This window comes from Trachinotus anak, unplaced genomic scaffold, assembly GCF_046630095.1.
Source record: "Trachinotus anak isolate AG129_WGS33_773 ecotype Australia unplaced genomic scaffold, CSIRO_AGI_Tana_v1 ptg000032l, whole genome shotgun sequence".
Classification (NCBI taxonomy): Eukaryota; Metazoa; Chordata; class Actinopteri; order Carangiformes; family Carangidae; genus Trachinotus; species Trachinotus anak.
The window spans coordinates 24,563,865-24,585,237 of NW_027273883.1; the positions used below are offsets into that span (position 1 = coordinate 24,563,865).

Below are 21,373 nucleotides of genomic sequence, written 5' to 3' on the forward strand. Positions count from 1 at the left end.
TTTTCAACAATTCTGGAGTCCTTTGACTTGGGAACAAAACTAGGCTGCGGTACATTTTGTCATGTACAAGTCTTTTAACTGTCTGAGTATGTTTTTAATGTGTTGACGCCTTGACGGATTTGAAAACGGACCTTGTTCAGCAAGTTTGTCTATTTTTCAACTCAGATTTTTCTGGTAGTCCTGGACTGGAAATATTTTCCGTCGGGGTAAAAACCAGAAATTTTATCTGTTCATGAGAACCACATTGTCTAAATAGAACAACAATAGAAAAAACCACATCCTCGTTTTAAACGTAACACTGGATTTAAAGACGCAGGTTGAAATCATTCAAAGGTCCCGCAGTTTGTAGGCCTACACATCCAGAATGTCGGAGTGGGCCTGATGACGCAGCTACATTGTGAATACTTAGTGATCAATCAACTGAACTGAACTCTCTTCAGCAGGAACATAAGACCGAGTGACACAGAGAGGATGTGTGGGAACATGGTATCAAATATAGGCTATTTTACTGAGCACATCTCGCACTGAACTGTTCAGAATAATCACAGTAATGGTGTGTGCGTGCTTGCACACATGCATTGACGCACGCAAGTGCACAGTGGGCAAAGAGTGGACAGTCACATGGTGAACTTCAACGGCCTATGTGGATTGTGTCATCAGGAAGCTTTATCTAGCTGGCAAGGGAAAGACTGCACTGACGGTAAACATCACATTCCAAACCTTGGGAGTAGGCAGAGATAACTGGTTAGGATTAGAGTAAGACTGGGGCCAGGTTAAGCATCATAAGACATGAATGGTTAGAGGTAAGGCTAGGGTTAGGTCCAGGTTGAAGTAAGGGGAAATACATATTGAAGCAGACTCCACTTCTCCCAGAATCTACTACTCCCAAGCACTTGGATCTGACGCCCACCCTGCACTAACTGCAGGCCACTGCACTCCACTGACCTTTTAATTTCAGCTCCACTGCCCCTATTGACATAATTTGAGAAATCCATTAAAGTTTTCTAAGCTGCACAATCATTTGGATTTATTTGTTTTTGCAGGTTAACTTCTTCTTGTGTTTTTTTCTGGCCAGTATTTTTAATACTGCCTACCCATTTAAAAAAGTCTAAAAGTTTTTAAAAAGTGGCAACTCCAGGGTATTAACGTTACAACTACAGAAACTAAAATGATAGGAGAGAAAGATTTGATATAGATTTGATCAAGAGGCCCTTGGCCACAGACATTACTGGTGTGTCCAAGTATTCTAATGAAGTAAAGATGGAGCTTAACCATGTTATTCCTAAATTCTGATATTGTATTTATTTAATAGGCCATGTGATTTCTGAATCAAAGGTCAACCGTGATCCTAAAATAACAAATGAAAAAAAAGATCTAATTTTAATGGCTTTTACTTCAGCAGTCATGATCAGTTTTATTTACCTCTCTATTTTGATTTAATTTTGTAGCCTACGACATAGCGTATTAAAAAAATCAGGAAAAAGTAGCCTACACACTAAGACTATTCAGGTGCTGCCCATTGTGAAGTTTATTCTCTACCCTCTCGGCAAAGGTGAGCTTCCACCGCCATATAAGGGCTACGGGCATGCGAGAGAAATCAGGAATATAACGTAGAATGATGCATTCGTGAGCTCCTCGTAAATACTTACTTACACAGAGAGAGTTCTTGTCGTGACACCAAGCACATTGATACAAATAAACGTGACTTTGAAACATACACAACAACAACAACAACAACAACAACAACAACAACAACAACAACAACAACAACAACAACAACAACAATCTGCTATTATTCCATTTCATTAATATAGAATTATGGCACCACATAATACAGTAACCTGATTAGAACGATATAACATGAATGAGGTATTTAGCCTACTTCACGCTCTCATGGATTTATTTTTAGTCGTCAGTCCTCTAAATATCATATCACCCACTCATGTATCACTGGTAAGTCCTAGTGTTTCGCATGCCACTATTTTGGGTCGTATATATGTACTGAACTGTGAAGCGCAAATGTCCTACAGGGACGAAAGGCAACACCAGGCATACGGAAGCCGCGTTGGTGTTTACTGATGACGTTTGTGCAGAAGCCGTTGAGAGATGTAGCTAACGGTAACGAGATGTATGGGTTATATTAAATTTCAAACTCAAGAGATCTCTACAGGATACAAACAGGAGTCAAGTAAGGAGAGGTTTTTCTATTTTTACCTGTGGCCACACGTATAAGTCATCTGAAATGAACGAACTTAGGACGACTTCTTCTCAGTTAGCTTAGCTTCTCTGCTGCTGTGGTGTAGACTAGAATTGCTAGAATGACAGGAGAGCATAGCTAGCCTCTCTGGCGTTAACTACTTCGCAGTAAGTAAAATTTCTTACTACGTAGCCATGCGTGGTTTCATTTAAAACACTAAGTTATATTTAGTTACATTGCTATTCATTTGGACATATAGTAGCTAACTACTGCTAGCGTTTTTCTCTGTTGTCGCAGGCATAAAAAGTGAAGTCACATTAGCATACAGGCTAAATAAGGCACTACAGTGAAAACTACTACTTCCAAGTAGAACCACTAAGAAGTTAATACTTGAACTGCAACTTACGCAAATATTATTATTTGCATCGGTTTAGCGTTCAACCGAATGTAATTAATACTTCGGTATCCCTAGATATAACTTAAAATATTGTCAGTCTTCAAATGCATATGTAATGTTTATCACCCTTTCGTGTCAGGATGTATATACGTTACGTTATCAGTGCCAGTTAAATAGGATTTTCTTTTGCTTATTGGGGGTAGGAACCATGACAATGTACTCAGTTGAATATAGAGTTGTAACATATAGTCTTGTGCTGAATGGCAGCATGACGCTAATATGAAACTATAACTATATTATAACCTCAAATTTTACATATTAGTGGAATATGAGCTAATAGAGCAAGGCCTCAAACTGATGTTTTAACTTGTCATGTCAACAGGAAAAGCACAGATGTGCATAATATCTTTAATTATGGCTCCATTCCATTTAAGTGTCCCTATAAACTATGCCAGTGAGATGGCATATACTTCTGCCTTGGAACTGTCACACCTGAATGCAATGCAGCCATCATTAATGTTATTAATTTCACATGCACTCTTGTGCATTTCAAAATATGCTGCTGTGAGAAAATGTCTGTTCTCTGGCCTAAGCTTCAGAAGCAGTGGAGTCATAATGGCAAGAGGAAATTTAATACATTAGCACTGCAGTGTATACATAAACACAGTGTTGAATTATGTCACAATGTTCTGTTCAATGTTTGATGTGTGTTCAGGACAGGGTCAAGATGTTGGAATCCTATGTCACGCCGCTCCTCATGAGCTATGTGAACAAGTATATTAAGAATCTGAAGCCATCTGACCTGCAGTTGTCTCTCTGGGGAGGAGATGTTGTGCTCAGCAAGTTGGACCTGAAGCTGGATGTGCTGGAACAGGTACTGTATAGTGAATGTAATCTCTACTTTCTTTAACTTTTTTTTTTTTTTTTTTTTTTTTTACAAGAACATATATTTATTGGGATGACGGACATTGTATTTTCACATTTAATTGAACATAATAAGGCAAAGTGGTCATTTTGATTGCAGGATGGCCATGCAGTTCTGATGAATGATAGTTACGAGGTATTGCTCAATGCTGCTAGAGGGGAAAAATATTAACTAAAGTGGTTTTATAATCATACACACTTAATGGTCCATATGGTCCATATCTCATAGTTAGAAAGATGAGGCTAAGGTTAAGGTGGTTATCAATCATGGCTAATTTAGAAGGCAGGGGCATTAAGGCATTACCTGGTTAAAAAATAAACAAGTATTTTGGGAAATGACACATTAAAAGTTAAAAGTCTCACCTTCTATGAACAGATGTAAACTTTTACAAGAAAACAAAATATAATGTTGCCATGGATACAGTCAATTACACTGTGGGCTGCAAAAATTAAGTATATCAAATTAGCTATTAATAGTTCCTTTTTGCGATGTACCATTGGATGTACTGACAACTATCACTGAATTACTTTGATACTGAAGAAATCTTAAAAACCTGACGATTGATTGATTAATTGATAATTCTCAAGCAAGTTTTAAAGATTTACAATTCCTGCCAAAATATTCATCTCATAATTCTCAGATAAGGTCTTCAAAACGTTTTTCTCTCGTGAATCCAGTGTACTTCTATAACTAGCATGTAGACATGACAGTGCTAACACTACTAAATGTCTTTACGATAAAATCAGGTTTTAGACTGTAAAAACTAACAATATTAATAACATAGAATAAAGTAAAAGGTTTGGAAAGGAATTCATGAGTGGAGGATAAGCATGTGCCCCACTACAATACTTTTTTCAGTTCAGTCGTGCCAACATCTTAGTTACAGTGTCTATACACCAATCAGTCACAACATTAAACACTGGTCTTAATATTCGCTCTTAGTATTGTTAATGTCTATTGCCTTTATTAGAATAGGAAAAAACTGCAGCAATGCTGTTCAGCTGGACACAAACAAAGTACAGTGCCTTGCAAAAGTATTCACCCTTGGTATTCTTTCTCTTTGGTTGCCTTACAACCTGGAATTTAAAAGGAATTTCGGGGGGGTTGTATTTTTAAATTTACTGCCACTTTGAAGATACAAAATATTTTTTTATTGTGAAACAAACAAGAAATAAGACAAAAAACAGAAAACCTGAGCGTGCATAACTATTCACCCCCCCAAAGTCAATATTTTGTAGAGCCACCTTTTGCAGCAATTACAGCGGCAAGTCTTTTCGGGTACGTCTCCACGAGCTTGGCACATCTAGCCACTGGAATTTTTGCCCATTCTTCATGGCAAAACTGCTCCAGCTACTTTAAGTTGGATGGGCGCTGCTTGTGTACAGCAATTTTTAAGTCATACCAGAGATTCTCAATTGGATTGAGGTCTGGGCTTTGACTGGGCCATTCCAGGACATTTAACTGTTTCTCCTTAAACCACTGGAGTGTTGTTTAGGGTCAATGTCCTGCTGGAACGTGAACCTCCGTCCCAGTCTCAAATCTCTGGAAGACTCAAACAGGCCTGCAAGAATTTCTCCATATTTTGCGCCACCCATCTTTCCTTCAATTCTGACCAGTTTCCCAGTCCCTGCTGATGAAAAACATCCCCACAGTGAAGCATGGTGGCGGCAGCATCATGCTGTAGGGATGGTGTTCTCAGCATGATGAGAGGTGTTAGGTTTGCACCAGACATAGAGTTATCCTTGGTGGCCAAAAAGTTCAATTTTGGTCTCATCTGACCACAGCACCTTCTTCCATATGTCTGGGGACTCTCCAAGATGCCTTTTGGCAAATTCCTAAGGGTCTGCCTTATTTTTTCCTTTAAGCAATGGCTCTTTCCTGGCCACTCTTCCTGAAGCCCAGCTCTGTGCAGTGTGTGACTTATAGTGGTCCTGTGGACAGCTACTCCCATCTCTGCAGTAGAGCTGCCCAGCTCCTGAAGGGTTATCTTTGGCCTCTCGGTGCTTCTCTGATTAATGCCCTCCTTGCCTGGTCTGTGAGTTTTGGTGGACAACCCTCTCTTTGCAGGTTTGTTGTGGTGGCATAATCTTTCCATTTTCTCATAATGGATTTAATGGTGCTCCGTGGGATGTTCAGGGTTTGGGATATTTTTTTATAACCCAACCCTGATCTGTACTTCTCCACAACTTTCTCTCTGACCTGTGTGGAGAGTTCCTTGGTCTTCATGCTGTTGCTTGCTTGGTGGTAGCCCTTACTTAGTGGTGTTGCACTGGTGATGACTCTGGGGGCTATCAGAACAGGTGTATATATACTGAGAGCATTTGACACTTAGATTGCCTGCAGGTGGATCCTATTTAACTAATTATGTGGCTTATGAAGGTAATGGTTGGGGCTTCAAAGCAAAGGGGGTGAATACATATGCACGCACCACTTTTCATTTTTATATTTTTTAGAATTATTTAAAACAAGTTTTTTTTCCCCATTTAATTTCATTAATCTGGAGTATTTTGTGTAGGTCCATTACTTAAAGTCAAATTGAAAATCATTTTAAATTCCAGGTTGTAAGGCAACAAAATAGAAAGAATACAAAGGCGGGTGAATACTTTTGCAAGGCACTGTATCTTTATGGTCATTCTGGAGGAAGTTTGATAGATTTACTGTGATATTTTCCTCTGCAGTGTTATTTTGACACAGTGTTCTGTTTTTTACACTTGTAATGTCTGGATTAGATCAATCTACCATGAGTTGAAAGAATTTCTCTTGAGTGGATTCTGACTGCTTCTGAAGAGCAGACCAAAACACTACCTAACCCAACAGAGATTGTGATGAAAGTTCTTATTGGAAGCAGCTTTAAGCCAACTGACAGTGGGAATTGTGTTAGCATTTGATGTGTAACGCTATGTCAAAACCTTGGCATTTGTCCTTCCTTTGTTTTATTGCATTTTATTTAGACAGTACCACTTTTAGTATGTGCAATCAGAGACCATTTTCTTAATACAAAGAGCAATGTTTTGGTGAAACATTGTGAAGGTTATTGAGCAGACATACTGTAGAGAAATATGGGTAGTTATTAGTTTTTTGGCTTAGACTTATGGAGGAGGCATGTTAAGCCTGCGTGTAGGCAGTCTGGTTTCATGGGACTCATTCTCACAGAGTAGTTCAAGATGCAGAACGGTGATTTGTCTGCCTCTGAGAAAATCTGACTGATTTTGTTAAAAGTGGGACCTACATCTAATATGTAGTTGTTGTTTTTACTATCCTTCAAATATTAGTTGCAAAGTGCTGTTTAGAAAATAAATGGATGAAGGGTACAAATAGTCTTGAAGCGTTAACTTCAATGTTGTCTGCATTGCATATGTACTACTGTGGTAAAGATTATTCTAATAGTTATCTGTTGTTTTTATCTTTTGTATCTGTGCATATTTATAGGAGTTGAAGCTACCCTTTACATTCATGAGCGGTCATATCCACGAACTGCGTATCCATGTACCCTGGACCAAACTGGGCTCAGAGCCTGTAGTCATCACCATCAACACCATGGAGTGCATTCTCAAGCTGAGGGATGGAGCTCAGGTTAGTTCTTTACTGGTATGAGAAGCATTATATCCTTGATTTCCCCACAGGGCCAAAACAGCGCTGACCAGATCTTCCTGTTATTTATGTGAAATTCCTCTTCACGCCAAAGCTACGTTTCATTTTCTCGTTCCTTTTTCTTTCTGTGTTTCCAAGAAGTTTTGTAATGGTCTTTATTTTGAATAAACAAATGCTGATTTATTTATTTATTTTTTTAAACAACATGTTGAGATTTCTGACCATGCTTGCTTGTGGACTTGCTGTGACAAAGCCATACTGTAATTCTGACCAGTATAAAATCACATGAAGAAAAAGTATAACCTACCATTTCATTTTCATTTTATGCTGGATCCTAAAGTGTTCAGCATTTCAAATACAATTCCAGTCATGTGGTCTTGTATTTGCATCAGTTACCTGCATAAAATCTACAGTGCATTCACATGGTTTTCAGACCCCTTCAAGTTCTTCACATTTAGTTTTGTTGCAGTCTTATGCTAAAAAAAAAAAAAATCCTCATCAATCTACACTCAATACTCCATAATGATCAAGAAGGAACTTCCTACAGAGCTCAGAGACAGGATTCTTCCTAGAACTGGCCACCTGGCCAAACTGAGCAATCGGCAGAGAAGGGCCTTGGTAGGAGAGGTGACCAAGAACCCGATGGACACTCTGGCTGAGCTCCAGAGATTTGAGAAACTTAAAGAAATCCTGTTTCTGAGCTAGTCATGCCATCATGCAAACGTTAGTTTAGTGGTTAGGCAAGGTGTGCTGATTTGAATCAATATGACAGATGGTTCTGGCCTGTGAACTCTGATCTCAAAGCTTTCCATCTGTAAAGAGCTGCCATGATGACAGCCAATTATTTCCGCACAAAAGCACGAATTTTGAATTTGAGTCTTGATCCTGTAATTTGTTATGAACTAGCCACACTTGCTAATGAAAGAACTCAATTGTATTAATCTGATTTGGCTATAGTGTGGTAAAGCACTTCATAGCCAGGGCTTAAAACTAATTAATTTGACATAGTTAGACAGCAGTTGATTTTGTCTTGTTTATAAATGCTTAATTATTCTGATGAAAAAGAAACACAGGCAAATAAATCACTGCCTCATTGTGGCGAGGTGATGACTTTATGCCTTTTAAAAAGAGTGATTTGGATTTGTATGGCTATCTTCATTTTCAAAAGCTAGCACATTGGCAAGTGATATAATGACTGGCTGCAATGAAGAGCACATTTTGAATTTGAACTGACCAGAAATATTCAGAGAAGCTCTGGAGGACACTTTACTGAATTTGATCAGTGCTATTTACTACTCTGCCAACTCCATCTTTAGCCTGTCATTGTTCTCTCTTTTATGCGGTCCCCAAGCACTCAACAATGCTTCTCATGAACAAAATTTGTTTCACATCTCTGTCAAATTAGGCTGCTTAAAGGCACCGTGTGCAGTTTTTGCTCCTACTCCTACTCCGATGCAAAAGTTTTTTTCTTTACAAGAAAACTCCACATGGCACCTTAAAGCCACAAGAGTGAGATTGTGACATTGTAGATTATCAATAAAAATGACTTTAAGCCCTATCATGCATCATCATGGGCTTAAACCTGGGAACAATTATCCCAAGAGAAATATTCATATTAGTGTATTTAGTTAAGTCATAAATAATTTCATTTTTGAAGTGTGGCGTATAAAGCCATTTTTCTTAGATTTAATTTTGCATAAGATCTTGCTCCTACCTTTGCCACCCATGCAGTTTGCAAAATTGAAAGTGTAACTCGGCACTGGCCCTTTATGGGGAGGTTGAGGTTTCAAGGCCAGATGTCGCAGAAGAAACACATTTCAAGGGAAGTCAATTACAGCTAATTACATAGACTGCGGCAAAAAGATTTGTAACACTTGAGCTGCCCAGAACTAATGTTAAATATCATACTATGCAGGTGGCTACTGCTCATGCGATCAGGTTTCTTGTTCAGTGGAAATTTAAACTTGTTTTTTATGCCTCATACACAGCTTAAACCCATGTACCAATGCAGGCACTGGTGTAATGCATATAGTCTCAAAACAGCTGTTTGTTACAGATGTTTTGCAAAAGGCTTCTAGTCAAGAAAAGATTTTTGGTGAATTACAAATGACATTTGGACAAATAATTCAGTGGTATGCACACCCATGAGACATAATTTGGAGCAAAGCCAGACATACAACAGAAGTCCTTCTAGTGTGTGGAATTTAAATGAGCTGCTACACTTCTCTCCTATGTGAGTGAGAGGCAGGAGACTGACTACTGTGTTCTTAAACCAAGAAAGTGCAGCCAATTTTCTTATTACTTTGGATTTGTGTAAAGCGGTATCTTGTATTACCTTGAGTTCATCTTTATTACACATTCAGCATTGCTAGAACATTAAAAAACAGCAATATTTGCTATGTTATCTCTGTGGGGGCAGTTCCCACTTTAGTCAGCCCAAAAAGAATTTCCTTGATTGAAGGAAAAGGTCTGTAGGCTTTTGTCGCATTAGTCTCACAATAACAAGATTATATTTCTCTGAAAGGTAGATATTCTATTCATATACATGTCAGGCCCAGTTCCAGTTTTAATCAGATCCTAGCAGGGATGCAAGGAGTTTGGCATAGGTGCATGCAGAACCTGGGCCATGACAGTTCTCCTTGAAGCCCTCAAGTAATTTGGGTTATGGCCCACAGGATTTTAAAGAGAGTTGATCTGTGTGTGGAAAATCTTACACTTTAAGTTTAAGTAGATTACTAGTGTTTCTTTTGTCCAGTAGAGACAGGAACTTTGTGGTGGGCCTCATGTGGCCAAAGTGTGGAAATGATAAATGATATCATTAATATGGTTTGTTTTCATAATTACTGTTAAAGCCGGCGCGCTGGCCTGTAAAAACATCCGTACATCTTTTGAAGTTCATTAAGGGTTGTGTAATTTGACCGGAATTATTTGGACCTTTTTAATGTTCGTGTTTCCCCTTGAGAGGAACTGGGTAATATTGAGATTGCTCAATAGGACCCATCTGCAAAGCACCAAGAGCAGCTCTCAATTATAGTTTCCAGCAAATGTGGAAATTTGGGAGTTCAGCAGCAGTTGGAGATTACAGCTCCTGCTGACAGTGTAATTACTTAAAATAAGATGTAATGAGGACTTGTAGTGCAGAAAGTATGGTAATAGAAAAAAATGTTGTCAACTTGTTTTGACATTAATTTTACAAACTGGAGGCTATTTACAAACAAAATTAGTTTTTATATGTGAGTTATTGTGTCCTGAAGTCGTATGGTGCTCTGATGCAAGCTTAGATATCTTTCTTGTCCTACTTATGGTGTCAGTGCTACTTCTTTTATTTAAAAATTAGACAGTTTACATGCTTTCAAGTCACTACTACCTTTATTACGTTTTCAGATACTTTTGCCTTTATATTTTTTTGTTCAGTTTAAGTTAAAAAATGTAATTTGATGTAGTTCTTGTATGACTTCAGTTAATTAGTGTGCACGATGTGAAATTAGACCAAGCTCTGGTCTATGCCTAAGAGCTTAATGTATGTAACAGGAAATTGGTCATGGGGATGAAAGGGTTTTGTAGTAGTCAGCTTTAAACGTCTTTCTTCTTGTGCAAACACACTCTCATTGTGTCTCCTCGAGTTACTTGATGCGAATGGATAGTTTGAGCTGAGCTCACTGTAAATTACAAAGCGACCTAAAATGTCAGTAACTGCACAGGATAAAACTGTGATTTGTCATTCTATATACAGAGCCTATATGGAGTTATTAATAGAACTCACAAGGTATCTGTTATATTTGCCCCATAGAAATCTCGTGGAAGGAGTTAGCAGCAATCTTCAGTTTTACCAGCTTCACACCAGCCTATTCACATTCAGGACAGATTTTCTGTATTTGGTGTATTTAATTTTCTTCATCAGGTGGTGTCATTTTTTCATTTTGTTTTCAGCTCAGATGTGGTGGACTAAAGCTGGTATGTGATGCTGAGCATTTGGTTTATGGTATTACTGCCCTCAAGCTTCCCCCTATAATGAGGAGATGGATAAAACCTTTGCTAGGAGATACAGTTTATTGTGTGGCTGTTTTAGGAGTTTTGTTCTTGTATTTGTAACTAGTTGTAGCAATAATAGAAACAGGCAACACTGAACTGAGGCTTTAATGAAAGACCTAACAGCTAACATTGATGTAATGTTGCAAAATTATGGGCACATTCTCTTTTCTTCTTGACATCTTGGTAAACTGCTCCAGATGTTGAGGATGAGGTGTGATCAGCAAAGACAGAGAGGAACTGGCTGGATAACTGTTACAGTGGATCATAACACTCTCAGGCACTCTTTATTTTTTATGAGACAAAGATAAGGGCTTGGGTTTACTGAGGAGAGCCTTTCTGGTTTTGGCTCAGATCGCTGCTTGATCTGGGAGTTTTATGGCCGCTGAGTGCATTTGCCACTGATGTGGAGGTTCTGATTGATGCATTGCCTCAAGATGATTTGGGGAGGTGCCTCTGAGACTTGTTGGTTTGGCATATGGTCCAACTAGGCCCTTTCTTCTGTTAGATTCCTTCCAAACTATTTTTAGGTCCTTACACCACTAAACCTCATTGCTTCTAAATAATGGGTAATACATGTGAATTAGGGAACCCCTTCTTGAAGACTTCTTAAAAAACCCAAGTTTTTATTCCATCACTAAAGCTACCACCTACTAGACAAAAAATGCTGCTTTGACTTTGAAAATTAAACAGAAATCTATAGATGTGATGCATGAATTTTGAATATCAACACATGGGTTTTAAAACACTGTGACTTCAGATGCTGTTGTTTTGTTACACTCTGGATCTTGCTGCTTTAATATGTGGTTTTGCCACCCAGAGGTTGTATCCACAACCCACTAAATGGGAAACCTACTAAATAGGAAGATGTTGCCAGCTTCTGTGTGGAGACTGCTGTAGTGGTCTGTTGTAGTTATGCTTTACTTTGTGGTTTAAGTTGAGATATGTAATTTTCATTTGCAGTGAACATGTTACGTTGTGACAATGAAAAAAACAAGGCCTGTATTGTTATAATGGTGCCTGTAAGTGCAACATTAAACATGCAGTCAATTGTACCTTCACAGTCAGCCTCCATAGTGTGTTTCCTCTGACAGACTGAGATCAAGTCTGTTTGTCCCTGTGCGACTCATCTTTCACAAGTCAGAAAACATAAAGGAAAAAGTTAAACAAGTAAAAGAAAACAGCCTGTGGAAGTATGCAATCAGATAGCACAAACTGGATAATCTCTGTCCCAATGCCATCCGGAAATCTTGCCTTTGATTCTCCGGCTCGCAGGGAGCAAATGGCTTACAGAGATTCCACCATAAATCTGTCTGATCATCAGCTCAGCAGGGCCTTGTCTTCAAGACTGAGGAGACAGAGGGCGAAGACATGAAGCTTTGGTGAGTCTATTTTCCTTGAATCCAACCCCCGAAGCAGTAACAAAACCCATCTCTGACTGTAAATAATAAAAGGATGGAGTAATGTTGGCACACTGTGGATTCCTCAGGCAGGTTGGAAGCCAGAGCATGCATTCTGGTGAGAGACAAAGAAAACTGTAGAGAGACAGAAGACTGATTATCAGAGTGTGTGTGCTTGGGATTAGCTATGAAAGGTTCTATGTGTTTAGGTCTCTATATATGTGTTTGTGTTTGGCTATTTTTTAACAAAATTGCAGTATTTTCATGGCTTTGAAGATCTTCATGTAAACTTCTCCCAAAAGCTCTCATCCATTGTTCGGTTTGTTTTATGACCCATCTACAAATTTGTCCTCAAACAACTGCTTATTGCACTGAAATGTGACAAGGTGTGGGAGATAACGGTGTCCATGCTGTATTTGTCTGCCCTTTCATTCAAGTTCTTAGTATAGAATGACCCATTGCACTGGTCTCTGTTTGGCATTCCAAACTGATTTAAAGCATCTGCTGAAGGCTACGCACAAGTGTGTAATTCCAGCGGAGAGCCTTGTACCCAGCCACCATTGCCTGTGAGTCAGCCAAGGCTACACAACCCACAGCGTTACACTGCTTTGTCTTTGAGGTTTGGTTGAGGGTTACTCCAGCTCCTCAGACAGTCCTCAGACACAGGAAAGCAATTGGGGGGAAATTAAACCCATCAGCTTCCTTCATCCAGTGAGTCAACTGATGATCCATGCACTCTGGACAGCCGCTGCTTCTTCACAGTTTAATCCCTGCTCTCAGGCCATCCGGACTCTTTGTCAGTGTGACACAACTGACTGTCATTTAATTGACTTTATTTTGGTTTGTTTTTTGGGTGCTAAGGCTGTAGACTAAGACATTCTTTTCTATATTGCTATTTATGTAATTGTTCTAACCAGATTTTTATAGGGATTTTTTTTTTCTTAGTTAGTTACAAAAAGGAGTATCCCGGTAACTGGGTGCCTCTGTATGTAATTTCTCAGAGGAGAAAGGTAGGCTTGTGTGACTCCATGTTAGACAAACTGTGGGTGGTCTCTGCTATATGTCTCAGGGTGAGTGTGCTCCATTTATCAGACCCTCACCTCTTTGACCTATGAATAATTCCACTCTTATAGAAATGATGATGCCAGGGTATTTTAATCAGTAAAATCATGTATGCAGATCTAGTCAGTAGCAAACTGGTTGGTAGAGTGTAAAACTTGAAAACATTTAGTATTTTTTCTAATACTAGATCCACTCCTATAGATAGGTGGTAGTAGTAATCTGTTCTTTCTGTAACTCATTTTATATGTAATGATTAATGATTCTTAAATCCAGAGGAATACTGATCCTAGTGCGTTTCAAAATGAGCTCCCCTGCTCTACATAATGTGTTGGTAGTTGAGTTAGATTCCACATACCCGAGAGAGTGCCAGAACTGGTAAAGTTTGCTTTTATCTTTGTCAGCCTGGGCCCCTGTAATGTGTGGGTAAGAGAAGAATATAATGTGAATAATTGCATAACATCTCACTCACCATGGTGGGAGAGAGAAGAACAAGAAATAATGTGTGAATCAGCCTGGCTTGACACTGCTTCTTAAAAATGACCAACATGATAATTTACATGCTGCATTTTCTTTTAATCATAGCAACTCTTTAGAGAATAGAGATAACTGGATGCTGGTTTGAGAAATAGTATCATGGCGATATCAGGGAGTATGAGGTAATGTCACCTTCACATGTTGTAAAACTTAAATTAATATTTGAAAAGATAGAAGTAAGGCTTAGGATTTTTAGCCATGGCTTTAAACGTTCTATTATGTAACGTTCAGAAAACCCTTATTAATAACACTGGTGGCCGTTAAGTGAACTGCAGTCAGCATGCTGTTTATGGCACTCGTGCACATGCTCACACTTCATAGAGCTAGCATCCTGAGCCTCAGCCAAAACAGTTAGTGATATGCAAGACTGAATGTGATTGACCAGCATCATTTTGATAGATAATATATTGGAGACTATAAACTATATTTGACTCTCCAGGGTTGATTTTGATCCCCAAACAGGGCTCGACATCAAGGCTTCTACACTTGATTTTTGCCTTCAAAACACCTCTTAAAATGCACCTGTGTAGAGCATGCCCTCAGCAAGCGCAACCTCTGTATTTCTAAAACCTTGTGTTCATCCATGCACTCATTACTCGACTATTTAGTTAAACGAATAAATGTTACAATAAGAACTGATTTGAAATGAATGCATTATTTTCCCCATGTTATGTCCAACTCAGAATGCCTTGATTGACCAGTAGTCAATCCAAGTCTTCTGCAGTGTAGGAACCAGTTGTAGTTCAAACATTTTATCTCAGAACAGTGGCAGTAATGTTCCTTCAGAGCCCAGCGACATGCCAGGGAAAGCACCAAGAAGTAGAAACGTTACAGCTGCACCACACAAATCAAAGAGACAATACATATACTTTTCCTCAGATTTATACATCTCAACCGTTGTGGAAATGGGTGCACATGTGCAAGCTTTATTTCCACTCCCACAATTATCCATGAATGGATTTAGAAATGCCCTTACTCATGTCTGTTATGCACTGCTTTGGCTTTTTATGGTATAATCATAGAGCTCATACTGAAACAGACTTTACAAAGTGCTTCACAATTCAGGATCAAATTAAAAGGCCATTAACAGGGAAATGGCTTGACTGTAAATAAAAAGTAATGAAAATTAATTACTGACATATTGTGATTTAAAATTAAGTTTATAATATGCCTCTGTGGCTGCAAAATAACACAATCAGTGAAACTGACTGAAAATCCAAACAAACAGTGTTTTACTGTGGCCACTCTAATAAAATTTAGAAATTGAATCATTGTATATGTTGACATAGTTTGGATACTTTCAACTGTTTGTCTGAATTCTGTATTCGCAAACAGAATGAAAAAGGCAAATTATTGTCACTTTTACCCAGATGAGTGATTTTTGTACCTTGTCAAGTGAAAGGAAATTTACTTGTTCAATGGATAAATGCCTCAAAAATGTAAATGCCAAGACCAAATGAAGGTCCCTACATAAATCGAACGCCCTGCCAATGTTGACCCTAGTTTCCTTTGATGTCGGTCATTTGGCCAGAAGGGCTTCACTAGATAAAACGTGTTTTAGTTTTTCATGCCCATTTTGAGTTTGTGTTGGTGTCCGTGTAATGCTGAGAACTGGTCGTTTGTTGATGGTAGTGGACTCCATTTCTAAGCTAATGTTAGCTAGAGTTGCACACTGTTGGTGCTGTAGGTGAGCAGAAGAGAGACATTGAGACAAGGCACTCGGGAAGGAGCAGAAATATCACATCCTTTACATAAAAATCAGTCCAGAGGCTGTTATAGACAACAGGGAACGTTGTTCCAAACACTCCACACAAGCCTGAGCAGTGACAAAGGGTTAATCCTTTGCTCCAACCATACAGCTTTGCAAGATGTAGTCATATACTCAGAAATGTAAGTTTAGCAAGATTAGACATTATACTGCAGACATTAGCATAAAACAGGTATTATAGACGTTCAAATTTTAAATGTTGAAATCCCATTATAAAATGTTTTTCTCCATAATGAAACCTTTTCAAATCTTACTTGTAATCTATGAAATTTTACCAGGCCTTGTGTCATTGATGCCTTATGCAAATTTAATTTAAGAAATGAAACATGAAACATTTCCTTTGGTAACACTGATGAAGACAGTAAAAGACCTGAGCTCTCTGGGCAGTGACTGGATTACAAAGTTTTACAAGGATGCAATTGAAATGATTATTTTCCAAAGTAAGGCTGACAGGTAAGCTGATGAATGTTGACAGTACCTCACTTGCTTTGGATCCTGGTGCATAGAAGCTATGCAAACGTAAGGCCTGCTACATTCCACTTGCATGCTCATGCACTGCAATATGGCTTTGATATTTCTCAACATAGAGGGAAAGTCCTCTCTCATTTTTCTCTGCTTGATTTATTCTATCTTGGTGGTTTCAGAACATTGATGCTCTCCAAGAACACTTAGGCCTCTATAGTTTGTGCCTTCCAGCTGCACCTCACGTGTGCAATTAAGTTGTCAGAGTAGCCCCAGCCACTGCTTGCACTGTTCTTGGAGGCTGGTGCTTACATCGTTCAAGGGGTGCTTATGTCTTGTATAATGCGCTTAATATTGTGTATGACATAATGGGCAAAGCTCAGAACAGGGATGATTCAGTTTTTGACAGATGAATGCCTTTTTTTTTTTTTTTTTAATGGGGTCTTGATCACAGGTTGCCAGGAACTCACCAAAATAGAAAGAAGATAAATATGTCTCTAAGGGATGCTCATTTTCTTTACCATTTGTAATAATTATTAAATATTTTTTTATCATGAAGGTAAGTAACATGGTAGCTGAAATAATTTATCATGTGATAGATAATTGGGAAAATAATCAGGGACTACTTATTATTTCGATTAGAAAGCTGAAGTTAAACCTCTGGCTTGTGGGCATTTTTACACTGCGAGGCTCAAAGCCAACAGCTTTTTGTTTGTAGGTTGCTGGAAGGGACTGGGTATAACTATGTGTGTCACATGTGACTTGAACAAGATGTGTGAGTCTTTTTACACATGCCTGTGTATGTGTACATCGGGGTTCTCTGTGGAGTGTTTTATTGTAGCTAACACATTGCAGTTATTAGCATTAGGGGGTAGCTGTGCCAGTGTAAGCAGCATGCCTCACATGCTCAGCCCAGGCTTGTGGTTAGCTGATGGAGACATCTGAAGGACCAGAGCCTCTCAGATCTAAATCAGGAATAATTTCTCCCTCTTTCCCATTCTCTGTCTTTTGATTTTTTTCCCTCCACTTTTCTGTTGTCTCACTTGTATTTTTCTTATTTTCTGTCTTGGCATTCTGTTCTCTTAACCAGTGGTGCTCTCACTTTGTTTTCACGCTTTCCTCTCTTTCATTTTTTTTCTCCCTCTTCCTTTACTTAATGTTTTCTTCTTTCACCAGTGAGACAACATTTAGGTATGTCAAGTGCAATAATAGCATAAGTGCCTGAGCAGGGACCAGCAGGCACATGGTATGTTAACATCAAGAGGTCGCTGGGCAGAATGCGAATGGGCTCCAATGAAAAGAAAATGGAGACAGCGGTGATCTTGACTGTTCAGCCAGGTTCCAAATTCCATCACGGCACCTACATCAGGACTAGTCACTAGCCTGTCTGAATTCCTGATTCTTGGCTTTTAATCAAGTCCTAGGATTGGAGGTACTATAACTTAAAGAGCACTGACCTCAGTTCTCCTTCTACTTTGTCATATCTTTCTGCTAACCTGTTTACTGTTGTGGGGAAATAATCAGTAAAAAAAAAGCAATTTTGTAACAAAGAAACTGATTTCATGCATGAATACACTGGCTTTGAGATTTACTAGATTAATGGAGAATTATGCACACTTTAACTGGAGCAGAACAGCTACTGTACTGTAAAGAAAAGATTGTTTTTTGCTGGCATTACCTAAGATTTTCTTGTAAGATTAAAGAAAATGTCTTGCACTACAGAATGCAATAGGTCCACTGTAGCACCTAAACAGGTCATGGGTCACTGTAATTGAAAACAAGCTGTACTGATTAGTTACTGAGATGCTGTTGTAAAAACCTCTGTAAAATGCTGAAGAGGTTCAAGGAGGACACAAAGCTTAGGGCCTGGTGTTTAGCTCCATACAGTTAAGGTTTTAGAGTGTGGCACTATGTTTTAAAGTTCTTTGCTGTACCTTAGTAAAAGAAATGCACCACAACCGCAGCTAATTGTATCATATCAGGTGAAGATAATGCAAGGACAATGGCTGAACAAGATGTCCAAATGAAATACAGAGAAGTCAGAAGTCCTTATATTACTCCCTGTGGGTCTGGTCTGTAGCTGGGATCCCTGTTTGTTGTTATTCTGGGCATGCTTGAGGCAGATATTAAACACAGCCAGTTTGACTTGGGTACAGTGAAGGCATTCTTGGCAGAGGCCTCCAACATGACATCACCAGTGCTGTCGTTGTGAAATAGTTTTGTAATTGTGCATTCTCCTTTTGGCAGATGCTTTGGAATCTTTTCTGTATCCCTCTTCAATGAACATGTTATATTTTTGAGCTTCTGAAACACAGAAAGAAGGCTTACACTTGGAAAATTAACCTAGTGCTTTCACTGTTAGGGTTTACAGGGATGAAATATGCTAAGTAATGCTTCGGGTATTCTGGTATGCCCCCTTACCCCCAATATAATTCCAAAGAAATCCCACAAGCCTGTCTCTTCTCTGTTGTGGTTGCAGAAATTACGTAGAAATGAAGATTTTGAATATCATGAATTAAAGATCATTCATTTGAATATAAAGAAAATAACAAGAGTTTCAAATAAACCCAGGTTGGATACATGTTTTTACAGACTGTCCAGAGCAGCAGTGTGTGGTGACAAAAGTTTTATATGAGAATCATGATAGCTTTATTTTTTGATATTAGGAAGCAGCACATTCATTTTAGCTATACATTTCATAATTGTGCTGCCATCTTTTATTGGCTTTTTTTTTAATAAACGTTGGAGACTGTTGAATGTTTATACATTTTTGAAATTACATCAACATTTTAGTTGCATTATTGTGTTGTATTTTTTATTCATAGACACATGCATATTCAAAAATGAACCTCTCACCAACTTAATCTTGCTCATGTCAGTTAATACTTCCCCAGTGCGCGATTTCATGAACTGTCTCCTCAAAAGGATACTACCACGTTATTAGTCGCTTGCCTCCACCCCATCCAACTAATATTAGTCTGCGTTCACTCAGAGTAAAGCGTGCAATATGGATGACACAAGAGCAAATACTGAACCTCAATCTGAGTAGCTTATACCTAAAAAGAATGCCCTTTCTATCGTTTGGGCACATTTTGGCTTCAGTGAAGACGACTCTGGACAAAAAGTTAAATGCAAACACTTCAGGAAAACATTTTTTCAAAAATGTTTTCATTTCAAGTCATGTGTGCTTTGATTTCAACTGTTCAAAATATTCAATAAATACCCATAAATACTTAATCTAAGTGTGCTTCATAAGTTCAGCATATTTACAGTCCAGACCTTGTCTGAGAACTTTTTGTGCTTAAAGTGTTTTAAAAAAGCATATAAAGAAGTAATTGTACATTAATCATTATCGAGATAAACGTCTGAGCTTTTTGACAAAGTATTAAAGTTGCACTTTTTTTTTTCAGTGATCTTACTCAGACTGTTTGTTCAGAAAAACAAGACTAAGGAATACTCCAGTGCAATTTAAGTAATGCAGCACATTGTGTACACTTCAGGACTGCAATATTTCATTAGTGCAGTACATCCATTGTTGATGGGGATTTTCTTTTTCAGTTGTGGATTTAATTACTTGACGAGAGGGGAAAAGAGAGAGAGAGAGAGACCACATATTTGTAATAAGCTGTTTTCATTGAGATAATTATTCAGTATGTCACACGATGTGATATTCATCTGGGTTCATTTCGGGCTCTAATCCCTCCAGTCTGCCATGGATTCCAGCTGCACGACTCAACTGTGCTGTTAGAGTATGGGTCATTATATTTAGGTTGTGTGAGATTGTACATCTATTTTGTGTGTGGTGTTGTTTGCATGTGCATGAGTATTTGTCTTTAGTGCATATATGTAGTGTAATGTGATTTTATCTGTATAAAAAATACTTTATGAATGTGAGGAAATTCTGTCTTACTGTTCTGGCTGGCAGCAGCCTTCTCTAGCCTACCTCATTTTGAGGAGAAAATGAAACCCCTGTCTTTAATCATGGTGTAATGGCTTTCTACATTTGTTACAGTTTCATTAAAAACCCATTAGCAGCTAATTTTTAGTTGAGCCGATGGATGTGTTCGAAGCCAAGGAACGTTAGAGAAAAGGTCATTTGAGTCAAATGTGATGAGCTCTGTTCTCTTACATTCCAGTGGGGTCGTCATCAATGGGTCGAGCAGCTTAAGTGTAAAAGAGGTGGCTGCATACCATTTGACATTACTGGAACCATCCCAAACTGTGACTGTATGTTTGAAACAGTAAACAATTTCTCTTGTGTCATTCCTCTTTGTGCCAGCTGGAAACCATTCTAATGAGAACCAGGGTCATCACTGTTAAAACAAGCTTCAATCTAGCTGGTTATTGATGGGTTGAGAAAGTCTAGAGTAAGCAACGGAATGAACATGATGATGACTTCAAACTAGAATCAACTGTATAAAAAAGGTCATAGATTGTAGACAAAAGATGAAAGGAAGTGAAAAGGATGAAAAGGATGATGAGGAGTAAGGAATTAGGACAGGAGAAAGAGAAAAAGTTGTTGAGAAGACAACTAGTAGCACTGAGAACAGGCACTGCTTCAAGATCATAGCAGTGTGCACTGCTGAATGTGGAGTGTGTCTTGTTAGCAGTGAATGTCTTTAGTATTGTTCCTGAAAAACAATTTGAAACCCATCACATCTGCAGTGTCTCTGGGCAGCCAGTGTTAGAGAGGTTTTCTTTTAGGTTTGAAGAAAGTTATATGTGACAAAATGTGTTGCTTGTGAGAGGGAGGGAGGAGATCTGACTGCTAGATCCTCCCAAGGATTGTGCTCTGTGGGCCCTGACATGGGGGACAGGGTCTCTACTTGTCAGGCCCAGTGTGTGTGCTTGTGTTTGTATGTGTATCTCAATTATTTGAAGTAGGAGGGATTTTTCTGAGATAAGGAGCTATTGGGTTACCTTCATGTATTTTCTCACTTCGTAGGTGTTAGCCCTCCACTGTCTGGCCTCCAATCTCCAGGCCTGCTGCTTTGATGTCAGCATGAGT

General features: G+C 38.7%; 1 protein-coding gene across 9 annotated transcripts in view; it reads left to right on the forward strand.

Annotated features, from left to right (window-relative positions):
* The first annotated feature begins 2,052 nt into the window (after positions 1-2,052).
* LOC139612544 (intermembrane lipid transfer protein VPS13B-like) overlaps positions 2,053-21,373 on the forward strand; it is a 325,396-nt gene continuing 306,075 nt past the window's right edge. For 8 of the 9 annotated variants that reach the window (XR_011686577.1, XR_011686578.1, XM_071468183.1 and 5 more), the window contains exons 1-3: positions 2,053-2,188; positions 3,310-3,468; positions 6,949-7,092. Coding sequence is in view for 7 of the 9 variants with exons in the window: in XM_071468183.1 (XP_071324284.1) it covers positions 3,322-3,468; positions 6,949-7,092 (291 nt within the window). In the remaining 2 variants the exon portion in view is untranslated. The other variant, XM_071468181.1, reaches the window with a different exon arrangement.